The 24265-nt window shown below is 54.4% G+C and overlaps 3 protein-coding genes across 3 annotated transcripts; 2 read left to right on the top strand and 1 right to left on the bottom strand.

The window, feature by feature from the left end:
* Window positions 1-373: 373 nt before the first annotated feature.
* Window positions 374-1318, bottom strand: LOC138734100 (olfactory receptor 51H1-like). Its single transcript, XM_069881657.1, has one exon. It carries the CDS (start codon window positions 1316-1318, stop codon window positions 374-376), a length of 945 nt encoding a protein of 314 aa, XP_069737758.1.
* An 11935-nt stretch (window positions 1319-13253) lies between these two features.
* Window positions 13254-14323, top strand: LOC138734099 (olfactory receptor 52K2-like). Its single transcript, XM_069881656.1, has one exon. It carries the CDS (start codon window positions 13254-13256, stop codon window positions 14268-14270), a length of 1017 nt encoding a protein of 338 aa, XP_069737757.1. The 3' UTR covers window positions 14271-14323.
* Window positions 14324-21075: 6752 nt separating this feature from the next.
* LOC138734098 (olfactory receptor 52I1-like) lies at window positions 21076-22116 on the top strand. Its single transcript, XM_069881655.1, has one exon. The coding sequence runs from the start codon at window positions 21076-21078 to the stop codon at window positions 22114-22116; it is 1041 nt and encodes a 346-aa protein (XP_069737756.1).
* The last annotated feature ends 2149 nt before the right edge of the window (window positions 22117-24265 follow it).

Below are 24265 nucleotides of genomic sequence, written 5' to 3'. Positions count from 1 at the left end.
CAACGGATATATGGATGTTGTCATGAAAAACACAAGTCCGGCAACACTTTGAGTTTCTCCAGAGACCAGAACCGGTGTTTGCAGCAAATCCCTTGACGAAAGCCAGCGCTTGGCTCCATCTCTCTCCAGACCTTCGGGGAGGACAGCCCCATCACACCAGCTCTGCCCCCTCCCAGGCTCTCTGAGACGTGCGGCATCCCGAAATGGGAGGTGGGATAATGTGGATTGTCCTGAGGCTTCCCTCCATGGAGAGCAGAAGAGCTGTGTCGCAGACGAGATGACAGGTTTCTTCTGGCACGGGTGACTTCAGGAGAAGTTCTTGCCCATGAGCAACCGACTTGGATGGGAAAGGAAGGAGGAGAAGGCTTTGGGACTAGCCCTGCTGCCGCGTCCCTCTCCGGCAGCGCCGGGTGAGGATCCGACTGCGGACCTGCCTGGTTTTCCAGCTGTACACGAGAGGGTTGAGGACGGGTGGCACTAGGAGGTAGGTGTCAGCCAGGAGCACGTGAGTGACCGGTGGAAGGTGCTTCCCGAACCTGTGGGTAACAGACAAACCAATGAGTGGGACGTAGAAGATCAGGACAGCACAGAGGTGGGAGATGCACGTGCTGAAGGCTTTGACTCGTGCCTCCTGGGAGGTGATGTTCAAGATGGCCCTAACGATCATCACATAGGACAGGAGGATGGTCAGGGAGTCCAGGCCCTTGGTGAGTATCACCGCGGTCAGCCCGTACAAGCTGTTGAACGTGGTGTCCCCACAAACCAGCCTCAGCACGTCCTGGTGCAGGCAGAAGGGATGAGACAGGACGCAGGACCCGCAGAAAGGCATCTTCTTGACGAGGACGGCGACGGGGAGCACCACACAGGTGCCCCGCGTGAAGACGGCCCATCCTGCCTTCGTTATCAGGGCGCTCGTCAGGACAGAGGCGTAGTGCAGAGGGTAGCAGATAGCGACGAAGCGGTCCAAAGCCATGGCCACCAGGACCCCCGACTCGATGGCAGAGAAGGAGTGGATGAAGTACATCTGGACAACGCACGCCTCGACACACAGGGAGGAGGAACCCAACCAGAAAACGGCCAGCACGGTGGGCAGAGTGGAGAGGGACAAGCCCAGGTCGGCCACGGCCAGCATGGAGAGCAAATAATACATCGGGGTGTGGAGGCTGCGGTCTGTCCTTATCACCCAGAGCAAGGTGCCGTTCCCCAGGAGCATCAGGAGGTAAAGGCAGCAGAGAGGCAACGCCACCCAGTAGCTGCTCGTCAGCAGACCAGGAAAGCCAGTGAGGATGAAGGTCCTCGTCCCATTGCAAGATGACATCTTCGATGCACATTGATGGTCTGAGGGTCTGGAAATAAAGGGGTCTTGGAGTAAGAGCCGTGGAATGAGCACCTCCCGTGCACCCCGGCTGCAACGGTGTTGGGAGAGGAGGAATCTGAAAGTCAAGAAACCCCCGTGCAGCTGCCTTCATGCATGTGCCCAGAAAGCAAACCACGTCCTAGGCTGTGGTCCCAAAGCTGTGGGACCAACAGGATGAGGGAGGGGATTCTATCCCTCTGCTCCGCTCTAGTGAGACCCCAGCTGGAGCCCTGCATCCAGCTCTGGAATCCTCAGCACAGGGAGGACATGGAGCTGTTGGAGTGAGTCCAGAGGAGGACATGGAGATGATGCAAGGGCTGGAGAATCTGAGGACAGGCTGAGAGACTTGAGGTTGTTCAGCCTGGACAAGTGAAGGTTCAAATGTGACCTTAGAGCAGCTTCCAGTATGGAAATCTTGGGGGGCTCTTGATCAGGGAGTGCAGGGATAGGACAAGGGGAATTGTTTGGAGCTGCAAGAGGGGAGATTGAGGTGAGATCTTAGGGAGAAATGTTCTCCTGTGAGGGTGGGGAGGCCCTGGCCCAGGTTCCCCAGAGCAGGGGTGGCTGCCCCATCCCTGGAGGGGTTCAAGGCCAGGCTGGATGGGGCTTGGAGCCCCTGATCCCATGGGAGGTGTCCCTGCCCATGGCAGGGGTGGAACTGGATGGGCTTTGAGGTCCCTTCCAGCCAAAACCATTCCATGATTCTGTGATTCTATGATACCCACTACAGCAACCAAGCCTCAGTGAACCATCCCAGAGTGACTCGAAGATCCTGGGGGTCTTTTCCAACCTACTGGTTCAGTGATTCTGTGACTGCACGGGCTCCGCACAGCAGCAGATAATGACAGAAGCACAGTCTGCACCATTTGGTCTCCCCTCACAGTAGTCTCTGATATTTAAATACCCAGAGATCCAGGAGATTGGGTGCTGAGCCCTTCAGGAGGTGCCTGAAAGATTCTCAGCAGGACAGGACCCTGGGGCTGGTGTGGTCCTGGCTGGGGGAGGAGGAGGAGAGGTGGGATGGAGACCTGGAGATGGGTTGGACTGGATGACCCAGGTTGGACAGGATGACTTGGGCTGGGCTAGAGAACCTGTAGAGGTCCCTTCCAACCCAAAGCATCCTATGAGAGCAGCCCTGGGAACGGGTCTGGCTGCTCCCCACAGAAGCCTTGGCCATGATGGTCCCTGCAAAGCTGAAACAACTGGACAGGAGAGGGAGAGGGGGATGGAGAGAGAGAGATGGAGACAGAGAAAGGTCAATGTTTGTGCTGAACCAAACGTGGTCAGACCACGACAGATAACATCTCACTCTGAGATGAGAAGTAGCCCCATTATAGGAGACTCCGTATCGATTTCTTCCCTTTTTGTTTAAATACAGCAAAATGAATAAGGTTTTAGGGAGCTTTATCAGCTGAACACGCAGGTCAATTAACCAAACGAACCCTGACAGAAGGAAAATGGATTTGTGCTTGATGTCTGCCAAAAAGGAAATGGAAAGAAGGAATTCAGAGGCTCAAATGAGACCAAGAGCCTGGAGCAGTATTTTGTCTGCCCGAGGCCATTAGAAACCTCAGCTGCAAACATGAGGTCTCTGGTTGAGCTCTCTGGAAGCCTTTTGCTCTCCTGGGAAGCTTCACTGCCCCGGCTGCACAGGCACTCAGCAACGGGAGGTTGGACTGGGAGGGGGAGAACTTCCAGAGAAACATTCCAAACCGGCTCCTCTGCAAACGCAGTTAAATTCAGAGCAGTTCAGAAGTGCTGGATGAAGAGAGGGTGGTCACAGTGGTTCACCTACAGCTCCTGCCGTGGCTCGATCCATAGAATCATGGAATGGATTGAGTTGGAAATGATCTCAGAGCCCACCCAGTTCCAACCCCTGACACGGACAGGGACACCTCCCACTGGATCAGGGGCTCCAAGCCCCATCCAGGGTGTCCCCACTCTTGTAGCAAAACATTTCTCCCTAAGATCTCACCTCAATCTCCCTTCTTTCAGCTTAAAACATGCTCCCCTAGTCCTGTCCCTGCACTCTCTGACCAACAGCCCTTTCCCACCTTTCCCTGGAGCTTCTTTCCATACTGGAAGCTGCTCTGAGGTCGCCTCCCAGCTCTCTCTTGTCCAGGCTGAACAACCCCAACTCTCTCAGCATGTCCTCACAACAGAGGTGCCCCAGCCCTCGCATCATCTCTGTGGCCTCCTCTGGACTCGCTCCAAAAGCTCCATGTCCTTCCTGGGCTGAAAACTCCAGAACTGGACACAGACTCCAGGTGGAGTCTCCTCAGAGTGGAGCAGAGCGGCAGAATCCCCTCCCTCACCCTGCTGAAGGCACGTAACCAGCACAAACTGCTCAAGATTTGTCTCTGAGAGCTCACCTGCTACCAGGAAAAAAAAGAAATAAATCAAATTCCACATGTCCGAAGGGTCAGAGCTGAAGGACGGTGGTGGGAGAGCAGCCCAGCTCACCATGGGGCTCCTCTCCTCCCGCACCTCAGAAGCCACCAAGCTCCCGCTTCCCAAATCAGTGGGAAGAGCCACACGGGTGGTTCCACTCAGAGTGGGCTGAAACGAGGGAAAAATGCTCTCTGGAACTGAAATGAGCACTGGGAGAACTGGGACAGTGAGAGGCAACCAAGTGTGTAAAGAACCTAAAGCCAAGGAGCTGAAGACCATCCTCTGGGGAGCAAAGGCGAAGTAGAAATAAATGTATGTGTCCTATTCATACAAATTACGGAATCATTAAGGTTGGAAAAGCCCTCCCAGCTCATCTAGTCCAGGCATCAGCCCAACTCCACTGTGCTGACTGAACCCTGTCCCCAAGTGCCACGGCCATGAAGTTTTTGAACCCCTCCAGGAACGGAGATTCCACCACTGCCCTGGGCAGCCTCTGCCAGGGCTTCACCACTCAGTCCATCAAGGAATTTCTCTCAGTATCCAACCCAAACTGATGAGCTCTGGGGCTGTGCTGTGCAGAAGCATGAGTTGGACTCGATGATCCTTGAGGGTCTCTTCCAAAATGTTGTGATTCTACGGTTCTATGAGATCAATATTTAGTAAAGCAATTTGCTCCTCACACTTTTCCTCTGGGCTTGTTTGTTGTTTCTGCCCAGAGACATCTGTAAATCCCTGGTGTGATGCAAGCCCTCAAACCCATTGTCCTCACAGAGGAGGAGCATCCCAGCTCTGTCCTCCTCAGGCTGCCTCCCCATACTTACCCCAGGTCTTGGTGGAGGAATGGGGCTCAGGAGCAGGAGCAGCTCATGCTGCTGCAGCAGGCGCTGGGCAAAGGGCTGGGAAGCTGCCTTTAACCCAAACCAAACCTCACGGGTCCCACTGAGGCAGCCACAGCTAATTGCTTTGCTCCTCAGGGTCCGTGAGCACCAAGGGATGGTGCACAAGGAGGTTTTCCTTTCTTCTCTGAGGAAACAGCAAAATGCAAAGCAGGAGCGAAGGCAAGTCCAGGCACTGGTGGTAAGAAATAATGATTTAAAAAAGTGTTTTCAAAAAATTCCCCAGTTTTGCCCAGCTCTGTGAAACTTCTGCACTCTTGAAAGTGAAGAGAATCCAGTCCTGGTGCCTTCCACCCCATGCAGCTCCCTCGTTCATCCATAGGCGCAGTTTATACCTGTGGGTTTGGGTCTGTAGGTACATCTTGTTTAGACACCCCACAGGTCATTGAATCATGGAATCACTGAGGTTGGAAAAGCCCCGCAGGCTCAACCAATCCTACCATCAGCCCAACCCCAACATGCTACCTGAGCCCCATCCCCACCACTTCTCTGGGCAACCTGGACCAGGACCTCACCACCCTCATAGCAAATATTTCTCCCTAAGATCTCATCTCAATCTCCCCTCTTGCAGCTCAAAATCGTTCCCCTTGTTCCATCCCCGCACTCCCTGATCCAGAGCCCCTCCCCAGCTTTCCTGGAGCCCCTTTCCCTACTGGAAGCTGCTCCAAGTTCTCCCCACAGCCTTTTCTCCAAGCTGAACAACCTCAGCTCTCCCAGCCTGTCCCAAACACCTGATGGGATGGAGTAAAGAAGACAAAGCCTCATTCTCCTCAGTGAAAGGACAAGAGACAACGGGTACAAACTAGAAAAACCAGGAAATTCCATCTAGACATAATAAATAAACGTATACTTTTTATGATGAGGTTAATCAAACACTGGCACAGGTTGCCCAGAGAGGCTGTAGAGTCTCCACCCTTGGAGACAGACAAACCCGAGGTGGACACAGCCCTGGGTGACCCTGTTGAGCTGGCAGGTTGAACAGGACGATATCCAGAGGTTCCCACCGGCTTTGGAGAGCACGTACCTGCGTTTCACACAGGGAAAGCCCCATCCTGGTGGTACCACAGTGCGGGTCTCATGCTGGTAGTGTCATTTCAGCATAAAATAAACACACTTAAGGGTCTGAGGCTGCAAGAAGACGACCTCCAGAGAAGAGACAGACCAGGTCTTTCTCTGCCCTTACCCTTCCACAGCTCCTGGGTGCTGTTTCACTCCTTCTTTCTGCATCAGGACATGATGAATCCAACCAGCACCAACACCATCCTGCTGGTCAAGGGGCTGGACACCATCCTCATCTGCCTGTCCTACATCTCGATTATCAAGGATACCTTCAAGCTGGCGTCCTGAAAGAAGAGGGTCAAGACGTTCAGCACCTGCGTTGCCCCATATCTGTGTGGTTCTGGGCTTCTACGTCCCCCTGACTGGGCTGCACACCTGTGGTGCACAGTTTAGGGAAGGACCTGGCTTCATCGGTCCATACAGTCATGGGGAACGCCTGCATCCTGGTGGTCACCGTCTTCAACCTCATCATCTGCGGGGTGAGCACCAAAGTGATCATAGAATCGTAGAATGATAGAATGGGTTTGGTTGGAGGAGATCTTAAAGATCAGCCAGTTCCACCCACCCTGGACACATGGGCAGGGATGCCTTCCATGGATCAGGGGCTCCAAGCCCCATCCAACCTGGCCTTGAGCCCCTCCAGGGATGGGGCAGCCACCCCTGCTCTGGGAACCCTGGGCCAGGGCCTCCCCACCTTCATTGTGAAGAATGTCTTCTTGATGTCAAGTCTAAATCTTCCCCTCTCCAATTTATAGCTAACCCCTCATCCTGTCACTCCATGCCCTGATAAAAAGCCCCTTCCCAGCCTTCTGGTTGCCCCCCTTCAGGTACTGGAAGGCCACTATAAGGTCTACCTGGAGCCTTCTCTTCTCCAGACTGAACAACCCCAACTCTCCCAGCCTGTGCTCCTTCTCTGGCCCTTGTGTCATCTCCTTGGCCTCCTCTGCACTTGCTCCAACAGCTCCACGTCCTCTCTATGCTGAGGACTCCAGAGGCTGCTCTCAGTCATGTTGCCGACTGAACACGATCCAGCAGGGGCCCAGGGGGCCAAGGAGGCCAAGGGCATCTTGGCTTGGAGCAGACACGGCGTGGCCAGCAGGGACAGGGAGGTTCTTCTCCCTCTGGTGAGACCAAACCTCGAATCCTGGGGTCAGTGCTGGGTCCTCCCCACAAGAAGGATGTTGAGGCTCTGGAGCGAGTCCAGAGAAGAGCAACGGAGCTGGGGAAGGGGCTGGAGAACAAGCCTGAGGGACCTGGGGGTGTTTATCCTGGAGAAGAGGAGGCTGAGGGGAGACCTCATTGCTCTCTGCAACTCCCTGAGAGGAGGTTGTGGAGAGGAGGGAGCTGGGCTCTTCTCCCAAGGGACAGGGGACAGGATGAGAGGGAATGGCCTCAAGCTCCACTGGAGCTCCAACTAGACACCAGAGAGAAATTTTTCACAGAAAGGGTCACTGGGCTCTGGTAGAGGCTGCCCATGGAGGGGGTTGAGTCCCCTTCCCTGGAGGGGTTTAAGGGACGGGTGGATGAGGTGCTGAGGGACATGGTTTAGTGTTTGATAGGAATGGTTGGACTCGATGATCCAGTGGGTCCCTTCCAACCTGGTGATTCTATGATTCTATGAATCTATGATTCGATGATCCTGTATTGAAACTGCAGGTTGCTCTTACCCAGGCGCAGGACCTTGCACTTGGCCTCGTTGAACCTCATGAGGTTCTCACATCCCCACTTCCCCAGCCTGTCCAGGTCCTGCTGGACAACATCCCTTCCCTCTGGTGTGACAACCACTCATCAGATGCAGAGGATCCTGATTTCCATTAAATTTTCTGACGATAGAACCACCCATCTCGCCGCACCCAGCTCTTGGCTTGTCCTGACTCAGCTCTGGGGACGGGGAACGTGCTCCTCCTCCTCCTCTTTGCGCAGCTCACAGCCTCGGCCCCTGGCAGCCCCTCAGTCACCGTCAAAACACAAATAACAAGAATTTATGACTGCAAATTGTAGAGCAAACACACTTCGTGCAGCACTGCGGGAAAGGACTGCACGAGCTTGGCAGGTTGAGGGCTTTGTGGACACAGTCAAAGCCCCTCAGGAGTCAACATTTAACTGGGACCAGCTCCTTTTCCTGCTGTGCATCCCAGAAAGGCACTGGGACAGACAGGTGGGATGAAACACTGTCCTCTAACACCAATTTTTTCACTGTCTCTTTCTTTTCTTGCATTTATTCACTGCCTCGAACTTAGAAAGTCATTTTGGGGAGGAAGGGATGAATAAATGCTGCGTGGCAGCAGCAGGAATTTCTAGCACAGATCTGATGAAGAGCTTCATTTCCTGAATTAGGAGCAAATCAACTCGTTATCCACCCAGCACAGATCAGAACCATATTTGCAAATCTCATCTCGAGATGTTTGCGGGGAGGCGCGCGGGGTGCAGGTGGGGAGGGCTGGGAGGATTGTAAATATCTGCTGAAAACGGGAGGATTTCAGCTCATCGCTGCCTGCAGCAACAGCGAAGCTCAGCCTGACCTTAGCCTGTGTAGGGCTGGAACATTTTCAGAGCAGCCAGCTTTGACGTCACTGTGCTGATGGGGAGCTGGAGGTAAATAACATTCTTGTTTGAGCTCCTCAGGTTGCGTTTCTTCTCTCGTTGTGTGCTGAGGAAATGAGCTGATGCACCCCAGGTCCTCTCCAAAGACCTCTCAATGCTGCTGGACTGTTTCAGTGAATGGGATGGGAGGAAGAGACGCCAAACCAGCTCGTGTTGGCAGGTTCCGAGGGGTGGAGAGGTGGTCGGCATGAGTGATGCCCACAAAATTTGAGAGGCATGGTTTAGTGTTTGATAGGAATGGTTGGACTCGATGACCCGATGGGTCTTTTCCAACCTGGTAATTCTATGATTCTATGATTCAAAGCAGCCCAGAGCCCCACGCCCGCTCCCAGCCTCGTGGTCGGATTCCCTGGAGCCCCTTTCCATACTGGAAGCTACACTAGGGTCTCCCTGCAGCCTTCTCGATGTGTTTGCCCTTCCCAGAGAAGTAACCCTGGCACGAGGCACGTTTCCTGCAGGACGGGCTGGTGGCAGCCGCGGCCGCAATCCTGAATTTACAGCCGAGGTCAACGACTGCTCTGCAAGCAGAGCCTTCCTCGCAATAAACCATCACAAACAACCGTGCCTGGGTGGCGTTGGATCAATATTGGCTTTGCAGCCCTTGACTTTACCTTGTAAACAGCAGCGGCCAGAAACCAACCACAGCGCCCGCTGGTTTGTGTCCCACGGAGGGCTCGGAGCGGTTTGGAGGAGAGAGGAAACTATTTAGGGGTCAAGGAGGTCAAACGGCTCGGAAGCCTAGGAGATGAAGTCTGGTCCTTTGGAATGTGGGGGGAAACAGGGGGTACAAGAGCCTGAGAAGCTTGATCTAATCCCACACTGCCGGCTGGACAGTTTAACCCTTCCGTGCCTCTGTTTTCCCAGGAAAAAAAGGACAATTCACAGCACTTCTGCCTTCTGGCAAGGGCTGGAGGGCAAGGAGCGATCGGCGCTGGAAGGGGCCAGTGCTGCACCATCAGGATGGTTTTGGTCACAACGCTGGTTTCCATAGAATTATGGAGTCATGGAATCATTAAGGCTGGAAAAGCCCTCCAAGCTCATCCAGCCCAACCGTCATCCCAGCCCCACGGTGCCAGCTGAACTCTGACCCTAAGCACCACATCCATGCAGCTTTTGAACCCCTCCAAGGATGAGGACTCCACCACTGCCCTGGCCAGCAGCTGCCAGGGCTTCACCACTCTTTCCATGAAGGAATTCCTCCCAGTATTCAATCTGGTGCAACTTGAGGCTGTTTCTTCTCATCCCATTCCTTGTTCCTTGGGAGAAGAGCCCAGCATCCACCACACTCCAGCCTCCTTTCCATCCTGATGCAGGAGACCAGGACCCTGTAGGTGGGGAACCCACTCTGAGAGGCGCTCCAGCAGCTGACTTGGATTTGGATTCCAGCAGGGACAGCCCCACAGCTGACAGAGCAGGGGACACACGGGGTCCATGCGCTGCTTCCATCAGCATCAGATCCCACAGCAAAAACGCTCTGGGCAGCAGACATTGATACTGCAAATTCCCCTCTGCTGCAGTTTCCCGAGGTGGGAATCAGCTGGGGGACACCAGATTAAGAGAGGACACGATTTACACCTGCAGAGGTGTGGGGATGATCAGGGTCCTGGTGAGCTGACCCTCAATTGATTCTCGTTTGCATCACTCGCCTTCCTTGGGTTTTATTTCCCTCTTCAGTACAATTTATTATTGCTGCTATCATTTTATTTGATTTCAATTCGTTAACTGTTCTTATCTCAACCCACGAGTTTTATCATTTTCACTCTTCTGATTCCCCCCACCATCCCACCGAGGTGGGGAGGACTGAGCGAGGAGCCCATCTTGTCCTCCAGTATCCTCCCAGTATCACCCACCCTCCCCTTTCCCTGCAGAAACCCACCCAGGTGGGCTCCAACTGCAAACCCTGGCTTTGCAGGAGAAGGAAACCTAGACAAAATCAGTCTCAATTAGGTCAAGGTGGCCAGAACTGGCCTGCCAGATGATTTCGGTCTCTTTCTAATGTTGTCCTTGAGGATGTAAAGCAGAAACGTGTGGCAGGACCTCCCTTTCCTGACTTGCAGCCTCTGATGAGATGGAGGCAGCCAGGAGCTCCATCTCATGGTCACACGGACCATGGAAGGAGACCCAGATCTCATTCGTATCTGGAAATAGTCAGCATCCTGGAAGGGTTCAGCATCCTGGAAAGATCCAGCATCCTGGAAGGGTTCAGCATCCTGGAAAGGTTCAGCATCCTGGAAGGGTTCAGCATCCTAGAAGGGCTCAGCATCCTGGAAGGGTTCAGCCTCCTGGAAAGATCCAGCATCCTGGAAAGGTTCAGCATCCTGGAAGGGTTCAGCATCCTGGAAAGGTTCAGAATCCTGGAAAGATCCAGCATCCTGGAAAGGTTCAGCATCCTGGAAGGGTTCAGCATCCTGGAAGAGTTCAGCATCCTGGAAGAGTTCAGCATCCTGGAAGGGTTCAGCATCCTGGAAAGATCCAGCATCCTTGAAGGGTTCAGCATCCTGGAAAGATCCAGCATCCTGGAAGGGTTCAGCATCCCTAAAAGAGGGAGCTGACAATGCCAAGGCAGGAACCTGTGTCTGGAAGGCTGTGGGGTCAAAGGATGAGGATGAGTCCACTGGAAGGGTTGTCAGCACTACAGGGGACCAGCAACAACACCTTCTCAATTAGAGGCAACTTAATTAGGAGGCCACCTAGGACACGAGCGAGTCAGCTGTGCACATGCCTGTGTGGGGACTCTTGAGCCAGGAGACAGGCTCATCGGGGATTCCTCTCAGCAAGTTCATAAATGCTCCCTCTGCTCAAGGCTGCTGGGTCAGAGGAGCAGGAGATGGAGCTGGTGGGAGCCGGGCTGACCTCCCTCCTTCCCACCAGGCTGGGTGAGTGAGGTGAGCAGCAGGACAGGTCGGTCACCCATCGGAGCGTGGACTTTCAGATAGAAGCAGCAAGAGAGGATGGGCTGCTGCAGGCTTTCCTTTTTATAAACTTAAAAATGTATCTATTAAAAAGGAAAATGAAAACAAGATTAAAAATACTTTAGAAGATTTAAAAAGATTCCAAAAAAAAAGGAAAAAAAAACCCCAAGAAAACAGCCTGGGAAAGATCTGTGACCAAGTCCAACCCCGTGCATCTTCACAGCATCATCTACAAAAAAAAAAACACCTTGAGATCTGATGCAGCTCAGAAACCTCCTGTGTCCTGGGCTGCATCCAAAGCCGTGGGAGCAGCAGGGAGGGAGGGGATTCTGCCCCTCTGGTCTGCTCTGGGGAGACCAAACCTGGAGTTCTGTGTCCAGCTCTGGATCCCTCAGCACAGGGAGGACTTGGAGCTGTTGGAGCGAGGCCAGAGGAGGCCACAGAGATGATGTGAGGGCTGGAGAACCTCCTGTAGGACAGGCTGGAGAGTTGGGGTTGTTCAGTCTGGAGAAGAGAAGGCTCCATGGAGACCTTAGAGCAGCTTCCAGTGAAGAAAGGGGCTACAGGGAAGCTGGGGAGGGGCTCTTGATCAGAGAGGGCAGGGATGGGACAAGGGAAATAGTTTTGAGCTGAAACAGGGGAGAAAGACATGAGAACTTAGGAAGAAATGTTTTTCTGTGAGGGTGGGGAGGCCCTGGCCCAGGTTGCCCAGAGCAGTGGTGGCTGCCCCATCCCTGGAGGGGTTCAAGGCCAGGTTGGATGGGGCTTGGAGCCCCTGATCCAGTGGGAGGTGTCCCTGTCCGTGGCCGGGGTGGCACTGGATGGACTTTGAGGTCCCTCACAATCTAAACCATTCTGTGATTCCATAATTTGAATAACTCTTCTCTGCCTGTTTTGATATGTGAACTACGGCTCCCCAGAGGACAGCAGCAAACGCCAGGCTCGTCACGAGGGGAAGAGGCTCTTTCCGAAAAGGTAGTGTTGGTTTGTGCAACTTCTTTCTAAATAATGGTGTGGGTGCTAAGATTTTGCCTGAGAAGGCTAGACGGCTTCTGGGGTGAGGTTCATTGAAATGGAAAAAAGCCCACATCCAGTTCCAGGAGTCAGAGAACCATGGAATCACTCAGGTTGGAAAAGCCCTCCCAGCTCACCCAGTCCAAGCATCAGCCCAACCCCATTGTGCCAACGGAACCCTGTCCCCAAGTGCCACATCCACACAGGTTTTAAACCCCTCCTGGGACAGGGATTTCACCACCGCCCTCGGCAGCCTCTGCCAGGGCTCCACCACCCTCCTGTGAAGGAATTTCTCCCAATATACAACCTAAACCTCCCCTGCAGCAACTCGAGGCCGTTTCCTCTCGTCCCATTCCTTATTCCTTGGCAGAAGAGGACAGCACCCACCGCACCACAACCTCCTTTTCGGGAGCTGCAGAGAGCAACGAGGTCTCCCCTCAGCCTCCTCTTCTCCAGGATAAACACACTCAGAGCCCTCAGCTGCTCCCACAGCCCCTGCGCTCCAGACCCCTCCCCAGATCCGTTCCCTTCTCCAGACACACACCAGCCCCTCAAGGCCTTTCTTGGAGTGAGGGGCTCAGAAATGAACCCAGGATTTGAGGTGCAGCCTCCCCAGTGCCGAGTGCAGGGGATGATCCCCTCCCTGCTCCTGCTGGCCACCCCATGGCTGATCCAAGCCAGGATGCTGTTTGACCCCTTGGCCACCTGGACCTCTGCAGGCTCATGTCCAGCCAGCAGCTCAGAGTTGTTGGAAGGTGGGAAGTATCACGCTGTGTTCCCTTTCTCCTGTTCTTCCCTAAGGCTCTGCTCTGGATGCTGGATCATAGAATCACAGAATCATAGAATGACCAGGTTGGAAGAGACCCACCGGATCATCGAGTCCAACCGTTCCTATCAAACACTAAACCATGCTCCTTAGCAATGTAGGGTCTGAGGTTGGCTGGACCTTCAGTGCGACCCAGGGAGAGGCTGTCCTTGTGCACCAGGGCTCTCCTCACTCAAGCCCCTGCAGTGACCACCATGCCCCCTCGTTTTTGTCCCACCAACACCTCGCTGTCCGAGCTGCACCTGACGGGCATCCCAGGGCTGCAGCATCTGCACCCCTGGATCTCCATCCCCTTCTGCATCTTGTACCTGGTCACTCTGGCTGGGAACAGCACCCTTCTCTGCGTGATAAAGGCCGACCCTACCCTGCGTCTGCCCATGTTCTTCTTCCTCTCCGTGCTGGCTGTCACTGACCTGGTGATGTCCACCTCCATCACCCCCAAAATGCTGGACATCTTCTGGTTCCACTCCACTGCCATCAGCCTGGATGCTTGCCTTACCCAGATGTACGTTGTCCATGCCTCCTCCGCGATGGAGTCGGGGATGCTGGTGGCGATGGCCCTGGACCGCTACGTGGCCGTTTGCGACCCGCTGCGGTACTTGTCCATCCTGACCGGCCCTGTGGTGGCCGCCCTCGGCTTGGCCGCCGTGCTCAGGGCCGTGGTGTTCATGAGCCCCCTCACCTTCCAGATCCGCCGCCTGCCTCTCGGCAGCCCGGCCGTGGTGACCCACTCGTACTGCGAGCACATGGCCGTGCTCAAGCTGTCCTGCGGGGACGCGGCCTTCAGCAACACCTACAGCCTCGCCGTGTCCACCTATGTGGCGACCTCGGACTCGCTGCTCATCGCCCTCTCCTACGGGCTCATCCTCCGGGCTGTGCTCGGCCTCTCCTCCTCACAAGCCCGCAAGAAAGCCTTCAGCACCTGCAGCTCGCACTTCTGCATCATGTCCCTCTTCTACATCCCGGGGCTGCTCTCCATGTACATACAGAGGTACCACCTGGAGCTCCCGCCCCACGTCCCGGTCCTGTTGGCCGATCTCTACCTCCTCATCCCACCAGCATTCAACCCCCTGATCTACAGCATCAGGACGAAGCAGATTCGGGACGCGGCACGTAGGGTGTTCTACCGGAGGAGACCCACGGCAGAAGGGACTTGGCCCGGCCGTCAGGGTCCAGGGCTGGGATTTGTGAGGACAAAGTCCCTTCCCTAGAATGGCCGAAGCCTCTGATGGACCTTGATGTGGCTCTCGGGGTGCATTCAGAGGCGCCAGGAGACATTGGTGGACACTGAAATAAAGTCCTCACCAAGGGTTTCAGCTGGTTTTCCTGCCTGTCCCTGTCGCAGGGAAGTGAGGTTGGCCCAGCACCTCTGAGGTGGAAGAGCTCCCTCAGGTCTCCCACCATAAACACGATTGCAGTCTCTGACTGTCCTTGTTCTGGCACAGGGACCAAGGGTGTATCAACCACGGACAAGAGCTGCTCCCTTAGTGAATCCACTTACGCGCAGTGGAGACGTGCACGGAATCATGGAATGGGTTGGGTTGGAAGGGACCTCAAAGCCCACCCAGTTCCACCCCTGTGAGCAGGGACACTTCCCACTGGATCAGGGGCTCCAAGCCCCATCCAACCTGGCCTTGAACCCCTCCAGGGATGGGGCAGCCACCCCTGCTCTGGGCAACCTGTTCCAGGGCCTCCCCACCCTCCCAGGAGAACATTTCTCACTAAGATCTCATCTCCATCTCCCCTCTTGCAGCTCCAAACCTTTCCCCTGGTCCCATCCCTGCCCTCCCTGGTCACGAACCCCTCCCCAGCCTCCCTGGAGCCCCTTTCCCTACTGGAAGCTGCTCTAAAGTTTCCCGGCAGCCTTCTCCTCTCCAGGCTGAACAACCCCACCTCTCCCAGCCCTCACGTCTCCACGGCCTCTTCTAGACTCTCTCCAGCACCTCCACGTCCTCCCTGTGCTGAGGACTCCAGAACTGGATGCACAGATCCACGTTTGGTCTCCCCAGAGTGGATCAGAGGGGCAGAGTCCCCTCCCTGGCCCTGCTGCTCCCATGGCTTTGGATGCAGGAATCAAATCTCCGTATGCAGAAAACCAATCTTGCTTTTTCCTTTGCTCCCACACCCTGATATTTTGTTTGCTTTATTAAATTGCCTTTATCTCAACCCGACAGTGGGTTTATTTTTTTCCATCCCATTTTCTCCCCGCCCCGTCCTGTTGTGGTCGGGAGGGACAGAACGGCTTGGTGGGCTCCTGATGTCCAGCCAAGGTCAACCTACCCCAGCAGGGATGTTCTAGTCACAGTGAGCAGAGCTCCCGCAGCTCAAGGGCTTTTCTGCTTCTCCCAATGACCCAGCAGGGAGCAGCCTTGGTTACACAAGGAGCTCAGAGGGGACAGAGCTGGGACAGCTGATCCCAACTGACCAAAGGGATGTTCAGACCATAGGACATCATGATCAGAAATAATTGGCATCCATCTGCACGGATGCCATTGTCCATCAGGGATCTGCAGAGGGAACCTGTCTGCATGGATGATATTGTCCTGCAAGAACCTGCAGAAGGAACCTGTCTGACAGAGTCCAGGGCTGTTGGGCTGTGGGATTAAAGATTCATCCTCTGCGTCTGATGAGAGATGCGGTTGTCACACCAGAGGGAAGGGATGTTGTCCAGCAGGACCTGGACAGGCTGGAGAAGTGGGGCTGTGAGAACCTCATGAGGTTCAGTAAGGCCAAGTGCAAGGTCCTACACCTGGGTAAGAGCAACCTGCAGTTTCAATACAGGATCATCGAATCATAGAATCACCAGGTTGGAAAGGACCCATCAGACCATGGAGTCCAACCATTCCCATCAATCACTAACCCATGTCCCTCAGCACCTCGTCCACCCGTCCCTTAAACCCCTCCAGGGAAGGGGACTCAACCACCTCCCTGGGCAGCCTCTGACACTGCCCTGTGACCCTTTCCATGAAAAAGTTTTTCCTGATGTCCATCCTGAACCTCCCCTGGTGGAGCTTGAGGCCGTTCCCTCTTGTCCCTTGGGAGAAGAGCCCAGCTCCCTCCTCTCCACAACCTCCTCTCAGGGAGTTGGAGAGAGCAATGAGGTCTCCCCTCAGCCTCCTCTTCTCCAGGATAAACACCCCCAGGGCCCTCAGGCTTGTTCTCCAGCCCCTTCCCCAGCTTCGTTGCTCTTCTCTGGACTCACTCCAGAGCCTCAACATCCTTCTTGTGGGGAGGACCCAGAACTGACCCCAGGATTCGAGGTTGGGTCTCACCAGAGGGAGAAGAACCTCCCTGGCCCTGCTGGCCACGCCGTGTCTGCTCCAAGCCAAGATGCCCTTGGCCTCCTTGGCCCCCTGGGCCCTGCTGGCTCCTGTTCAACCAACACCCCCAGGTCCTTCTCCTCCAGGCAGCTTTCCAGCCAGACTTCTCCTAGTCTGGAGCTGCTCAGGGTTGTTGTGCCCCAAGGGCAGGACCCGGCATTTGGCCTCGTTAAACCTCATCCCGTTGGTCTCAGCCCATGGATCCAGCCTGTTCAGATCCATTTGGAGCCTCCTGACCCTCCAGCAGATCAACACTTGCACCCAGCTTAGTGCCATCTGCAAACTTGCTGGGGCCGCACTCAATTGTCGATGACGTTGTCCATCGGGGATCTGCAGAGAGAACCTGCCTGACAGCGGCCAAGGCTGTTGGGCTGTGGGATTAAAGATTCACCTCCACCAACACGAAGGACCAGAGGAACCTGGCAGGAGGTGGAGCACTCTGTGACGCAGCCCAGGCTCAGGACCTGCTGGGAGATCCCACCTCCCTGAGTGAAATTCCTGCACAAACACCTTTCAGGGAGACATTAAAGTTTGCTGTGATGGTTCTGAGTGGAGAGGAGTGGAAACCTAGAGTTTCCAAACCACCTTCTAGCAAAACCAAAGCAGCTTCTCCCAAATATCAAGGGATGGGATGAGATGAAATGGCCTCAGGTTGCACCAGGGGAGGTCTAAGTTGGATACTGGGAACAATTCCTTCACGCAAAGGGTTGTCAAGCCCTGGCAGAGGCTGCCCAGGGCTGTGGTGGAGTCTCCATCCCTGGAGGGGTTCAAAAAAATGTGTAAATGTGGTGCTTTGAGACATGGTTTAGTCTACAGGGTGGTGTTGTGTTGATGGTCGGCCTTCACCAGCTTAGAGGTCTTTTCCAACCTCAATGACTCCGTGATTCTATGATTTTCTCCACTTCAGACAGATTTACTTTACATTTTGTGTCTTGATCTCTGTGGCACCTGGCAGGCTCTGGAGACGCTGCCCGAGGAGGTGCCACACGGCACAAGGGAGATGATGAAAGAGGCTGAAGCAGCCTCGACAACTCCCATCTCCTCACAGGACCATCTACCCAACCTCTGCATCCTCCGTCTGTTGTCCCTCAGGGAATTTCCAGGTGGTTTAATACCCCAGAGTCGCTCAACTTGGAGACACCCCGAGCTGTGCTCCTGCAGAGCTCCAGGTGACAGCCCTGCAGGTGAGACAGGTGCCTGTAGAGCAGGACGAGAAGCCTTTGCTTAGGCTGCAAAGACCATCTCTGTGATGTTCTTCCACCTCCCAAGCCAGGAAAACCCAGTGATCAGGGTTCTGCAATGTTGATAAAGTTGTACCTGTCTCTGGCTGCAGGAGAGACCTTCTGGAAGCAAATGTCCCTTGGACGCAGGCACCTGGGGACGCGGCTGTGGATTCAGACACAACAAAGAGCCTGGAGGTAGGTTGTGTGCGTGGGTGTTTGGTGTCTAAGCCTTGAGTGCAGACAGTGGAGATCCAGCCCCTCTGCTCAGAGGGTCCTGGAGAGCAACTCAGCTCACCCTACGGCAAACATCTACCTGTAGGGAGCTGGTTACTCGGCAGGTTCCGCACGCGAGCTCTTCTCTGACTACATCAGGTTATAGAATCAGGGAATGGTTTGGTTTGGAAGAGACCTCAAAGCCCATCCAGTTCCACCCCTAGCTGTGGACAGGGACACCTCCCACTGGATCGGGGGCTCCAAGCCCCATCCAACCCAGCCTTGAACCCCTCCAGGGATGGGGCAGCCACCACTGCTCTGGGCAACCTGTTCCAGGACCTCCCCACCCTCACAGCAAAACGTTTCTCCCTAAGATCTCATCTCAATCTCCCCTCTTGCAGCTCAAAACCGTTCCCCTTGCCCCATCCCTGCACTCTCTGACCAAGAGCCCCTCCCCAGCTTCCCTGGAGCCCCTTTCAGCCCTGGAAGCTCCTTTAAGGTCTGATCCATGCCCTGAGTCTTTGGTGAAGGACCCTCAGGTAGAGCCTGAGATCTGGTGCGTTAAGAGCAAGGCTGGCCCCGTCCCAGAGGGTCAGACCATTGGAACTGGTTGGCTGGAGGGCCCAGAGAGCGGTGGGAGATGGTGTGAAATCCAGCTGGAGGCCAGGGACAAGTGGTGTCCCCAGGGCTCAGTGCTGGGTCCAGCCCTGTTCAATGTCTTTATCAATGACCTGGATGAAGGCATCGAGGGCACCCTGAGCAAGTTTGGGGATGACACCGAGCTGGGTGGATCTGCTGAAGGGTTTGATGTTCTCCAGAGGGATCTGAACAGGCTGGATCCATGGGCTGAGACCAACGGGATGAGGTTTGACCAGGAACTTGGGGCACAACAACCCTGAGCAGCTCCAGACTAGGAGGAGTCTGGCTGGAAACTGCCTGGAGGAGAAGGACCTGGGGGTGTTGGTTGAACAGGAGCCAGCAGGGGCCCAGGGGGCCAAGGAGGCCAAGGGCATCTTGGCTTGGAGCAGACACGGCGTGGCCAGCAGGGCCAGGGAGGTTCTTCTCCCTCTGGGGAGACCCAACCTCGAATCCTGGGGTCAGTGCTGGGTCCCTCCCCACAAGAAGGATGTTGAGGGGCAGGAGCAAGTCCAGAGAAGAGAACGGAGCTCGGGAAGGGGCTGGAGAACAAGCCTGAGGGACCTGGGGGTGTTTATCCTGGAGAAGAGGAGGCTGAGGGGAGACCTCGTTGCTCTCTGCAACTCCCTGAGAGGAGGTTGTGGAGAGGAGGGAGCTGGGCTCTTCTCCCAAGGGACAGGGGACAGGACGAGAGGGAATGGCCTCAAGCTCCACCAGGGGAGATTTAGGCTGGACATCAGGAGAAAATATTTCCCAGAAAGGGTCACAGGGCAGTGTCCGAGGCTGCCCAGGGAGGGGGTTGAGTCCCCTTCCCTGGAGAGATTTAAGGGATGGGTGGACGAGGTGCTGAGGGACATGGGTTAGTGATTGATGGGAATGGTTGGAATCAATGATCCAGTGGGTCTCTTCCAACCTGGTGATTCTATGATCTATGATTCTATGAATTGTGTGCAGCAACTAAAAAGTAACCGTGGTCCTATTTCAGCCTCTAAGACATCCTGATTTGCAGCCGTTTGGTCCAGAAGGGAAGATCTCCCAGCCTGACCAGTCTTCTCAGCTCCTGCTGCCACCCCAGAGCTCACCAGGAGGGCTCAGAGCCTCCAAGTCTGCTCTCATTTTAACCCTTCAGCTGCCGCGTTTGCTTCCTTGTGTCACTCCCAACTTCTTCTTTATTTTTGTCCGGCTCCTGTTCCTCACCACTGCCACGCTGGGCATGTTTAACGTTAAATTTGACCCTAATGGTCCCGTAGCGGGGCTGGACACCAGGGGATTTTAACCCACGTTGTCACCAGCATGGGGATCACCAGCGTGATCACCTCAGATCTCTGTTTGCTAAGATCAACCGGTGGATGAACATTCAGAGAGGTTTCTGGTGTGCTCCTCACCTCCTGGTCTTTGCCAGAAGCAGCAGAAGCAGGAGCACAAATCATAGACTCATGGGATGGTTTGGGTTGGGAAGGACCTCAAAGACCATCCAGTTCCACCCCACTGGTTCATAACCCTCCCCTTGAACTGAGTCCCTCCCCAGCTCCCCTGGAGCCCCTTTCCATACCGGAATGCACGTGTAGACCCTGCCCACCACACTCAGACTCTCCCTGTCACTCGAGGGTTTTTCCCTGGAGCTTCGGCATCACCTTCAGGCTTCTCCTGTCACATTTAAACACCAGCAATTCCTCTTTTTCTCTGACTTGTGCCCAGTTTTGGAGGCTTCTCTCATGATTGAACGACAGAACGAAGACAGAGCAGCAAGAGGCAGTTCCATGGTCACGTTTCATGTCCCTGAGATAGATTTTCACCCTACAGATTTGGAGGAACTTCTAACGTTGGGCTCTTGGCAGGGAAGCTGGGGCTGCTCAGGAAAAAGCCCTGTCTGAGGGGAGCTGGATGCTGACCTTTTTCTCTCCTCTTGCAGCTTATTTCAAGGTGTCATCTGGGTGGTGGTGAGCTCCCAACAGAGAAATAAGCTCTTCATGAGCAACAGACTGCAGGAGCTCCTCAGCTACCCTTGGTGGAACAACTAGAATCATTAACTTCTTCACCCTATGGAAGTTTTCAAGCCCTAACAGTGCCATTTTTTTCAGCATTTCATAGAATCGTTTGGTTGGAAAAGACCTTTGAGATCAAGAGTCCAACCATCCCTGTCCACTGGTCAACCATCCCTGAGCTCCTCATCTGCCTCTCTTTTAAACCCCTGCGGGAACGGGGACTCCACCACCTCCCTGGGCACCTTCTGCCAGTTCCTGAGAACCTTTCAATGAAGAATTTTTCCTGATGTCCACTCTGAACCTCTCCTGGCAAAAACTGAGGCCATGTTCTCTTGACCCACCACTTGGGAGAAGAGACCAACACCCTCCTCTCCACAACCTCCTCTCAGGCAGCTGCAGGCAGTGATGAGGTCTCCCCTCAGCCTCCTTTCCTGCAGGCATCGTCACTGCTTCTCGTGATGCTTGTTCTCCAGCTCCTTTCCCCTTCTCTGGACTCACCCTAGGACCTCGATGGCTTTCTTGGAGTGAGGGGCCCAAACCCAAACTCCTGATCCAATCCCCCTAGCAGGTCACATTCTGTAGAGGGATTCCTGTCTCACATATCATTAATAACCGGTTCCTGGTGTGGCTTTTGCCCTGATGCAGGGTCCCCACCTCATACCAACCACTTCTGGACATCTCAGGGCTCAAAATGATGCTCCTCTTGGTAAGCACAACAGCAACATTCTCCCAGTCCCCTCGGATCCCTTCAGCCAACCCAACAGCAGCTCCCCCTCTTTCATCCTGGTGGGGGTCCCCAGCCTGGAAGCTTTCTCCCCCTTCCTGGGCATCCTTTTCTGCTCAGGCTACGTCGTCGCCTTGGTGGGAAATGGTGCCGTTTTGCTGGTCCTCGGGCTGGACGACTCCCTGCGCGCCCCCTTGCACTTCTTCCTGGGCATGATGGCAGTCATCGACGTGGTGATGGTGACATCCATCATCCCCAAGATGCTGAGCATCTTCTGGCTGAAGTCTACGGAGATCAGTTACGTGGCCTGTTTCATTCAGATGTTCCTCGTTCACTCCACAACCTCGGAGGAGTCCGGAGTGCTCCTGGCCATGGCTGTTGACCGCTACGTTGCCATTTGTCACCCCCTCAGGTATCAAATCATCTTGGACCCCCGAACCGTTGCCCAGATAGCCCTGGCCATTGTGTTACGAGCTCTCCTCGTCATCGCCCCCTTAATAGTGATGGTGATGAACCTCCCCTACTGCCTCTCCCGCGTGGTTCCCCACTCGTACTGCGAGCACATGGCCGTGGCGAAGCTGGCGTGCGCCGACCCCGGGCCCAGCGGGCTGTACAGCGTGGCTGGCTCCTCGCTGATCGTCGGGATGGACGTGGTCTTCATCGCGGCGTCCTACGGGGCGATCCTGCGGACGATCCTGCGGAAGAAAAGGTGCAGGAAGGCCCTCAGCACCTGCGGGTGCCACGTCTGCGTGATGCTGCTCTATTACATCCCGGGGATGGTCTCCATCTGGGCGCAGCAGTTCGATAGCAGCGTGTCCACACGGGCACGGGTTCTGCTGGCGGATCTCTACCTGATCCTCCCCACCACGCTCAATCCCTTCGTTTACAGCGTGAGGACCAAGCAGATCCGCAGGGCCGTGCTCAGAACACTGTTTGCCCAGAAGTTTCGTGACTGACGCAGCAGACAGTGGATTCTCCAGGTGCGTTCATCCAGGTGAAGACGGCACCAGCTTCCTCCATGCAAAGATGACACCAGTTTAATCCATGCAAAGATGACACCAGCTTCATCCACACAAAGATGACACCAGCTTCATCCAAAGAGGACACCAGATTCATCCCCACAAAGATGACACCAGATCCATCCCCACAAAGATGACACCAGATCCATCCCCACAAAGACGACACCAGTTTCATCCCCACAAAGACGACACCAGATTCATCCACACAAAGATGACACCAGATCCATCCCCACAAAGATGACACCAGATTCATCCACACAAAGACGACACCAGTTTCATCCACGCAAAGATGACACCAGTTTCATCCACGCAAAGATGACACCAGATTCATCCACGCAAAGATGACACCAGATTCATCCACGCAAAGACGACACCAGTTTCATCCACGCAAAGATGACACCAGTTTCATCCACGCAAAGATGACACCAGATTCATCCCCACAAAGACGACACCAGATCCATCCCCACAAAGACGACACCAGTTTCATCCCCACAAAGACGACACCAGTTCCATCCCCACAAAGATGACACCAGATTCATCCCCACAAAGACAGCACCAATTCCATTCCCAACAAACACACACAGCGAACAGAAGTGATAAGAGGAGGGAGGAGATCTCGCTGGCTTTAATGACCACATGAGACCCTCCACCGTGCCAAGAGTTATTTGGGACTGGGATCATGGACAAATAGCAGATCCTATTTTCCTTCCTTATTATAGGGCATTCAGTGAAGTAAGCAACCAACTCTGAGTGTTGAGATGTTCCCGATGCCATGAACATCCCTGTGATAAATTAAAGCAATATTTCAGGGCTCCAGGTGTGTCATGGACTCATAGACTCATAGGATGATAGAATCACCACTGTCAACCAACAATCCTGGGTCCTTCTCTGTCGAGCAGCTTTCCAGCTGCTCTTCTCCAAGCCTGGAGCATTGATGAGGTTGTTGTGTCCCAAGTGCAGGACCCAGCACTTGAACTTCATCAGGTTGTCCTCGGCCCATGTATTCAGATCCCTCTGCAGAGCCTCCCTGCCCTCCGGAAGATCAACACTCCTACCCAGCTTGGTGTCATCTTCAAAGTGACTGTGGATCACTCAATCCTCTCATCCAGATCATGGATAAAGAGATTAAACAGAACTGATTCCAGCGCTGAGCCCTGGGGGCACTACTTGTGACCGGCCTCCAACTGGATTGAACTCCGTTCACCTCAGCTCTCGGGACTCGTCCATCCAGACAGTTTTTCACCCAGCAAAGACGACACTTGTCCAAGCTTTGAGCTGCCAGTTTCTCTAGGAGAAAGCCGTATCAATATACAGATTCCACTCCACATGGGGAAATGTCTTCTATGTTGTCTTCTTTAGTCCCCACTGGACTACTGGGGTTGGAGTCAGGAGATGGTCACACCTTGCAGGAGCTGCCATGGTTCTCCTCGCTGGGCTTCTCTTGCACGAAAGTTTGACTCTCACTGAAGCACAAAACAGCTTTTCCATGTTTCTGGGTGATGATGGGAGCTGAGCATCTTCAAAACCGAGCCCTTTAAAGCATTCTGTCCACCCCAAGGCTCACACAAGCTGGGTGAGAAGGTGCATGATGGTGTTCATCACTGTATCCAGGTGTCCACAGCTGGTAGTGGTGGAAATAAATATTAGGTCTCCCTGGGTTTGCTTACCAGTCCTGTGAGTGCTTGTTTTGATGACCCCAAATGCCTGAAGAGCTAAATTTACTGTGTCTTGATGGCCTGAAGGACAGCACGCCATAGGTCTGAGTATCCTGAGGGTGGTTAACTCTTGCTGCTGGTAGATCACCTGCATCCCACTCTTTCCCGAGCCAGCCAGCTACATCCAACCAGGATTCACAGGCTCTGTGAGGGATTTGCAGCACAACCGTGCTGAGTCTTCTGGAAGTTCAAGAGCCCTCCTGGTCTGGGAACTGGGATCCAGATGGGTCAAGTTCCTCAGCAATGACAGGTTTTATCTGAAAACTGCAGGCACAAGGAGCCGTTCTGAGGATCTGCAGCTTGGTGTCAGCAGATAGAATCATAGACGGGTTTGGGTTGGAAGGGATCTCAAAGCCCAGCCAGTTCCAACC

The sequence above is a fragment of the Phaenicophaeus curvirostris genome, unplaced genomic scaffold, assembly GCF_032191515.1.
Source record: "Phaenicophaeus curvirostris isolate KB17595 unplaced genomic scaffold, BPBGC_Pcur_1.0 scaffold_59, whole genome shotgun sequence".
NCBI lineage: Eukaryota > Metazoa > Chordata > Aves > Cuculiformes > Cuculidae > Phaenicophaeus > Phaenicophaeus curvirostris.
The sequence above is the reverse complement of the archived record's forward strand: the minus strand, read 5'-3'. Positions and strand labels throughout refer to the sequence as shown.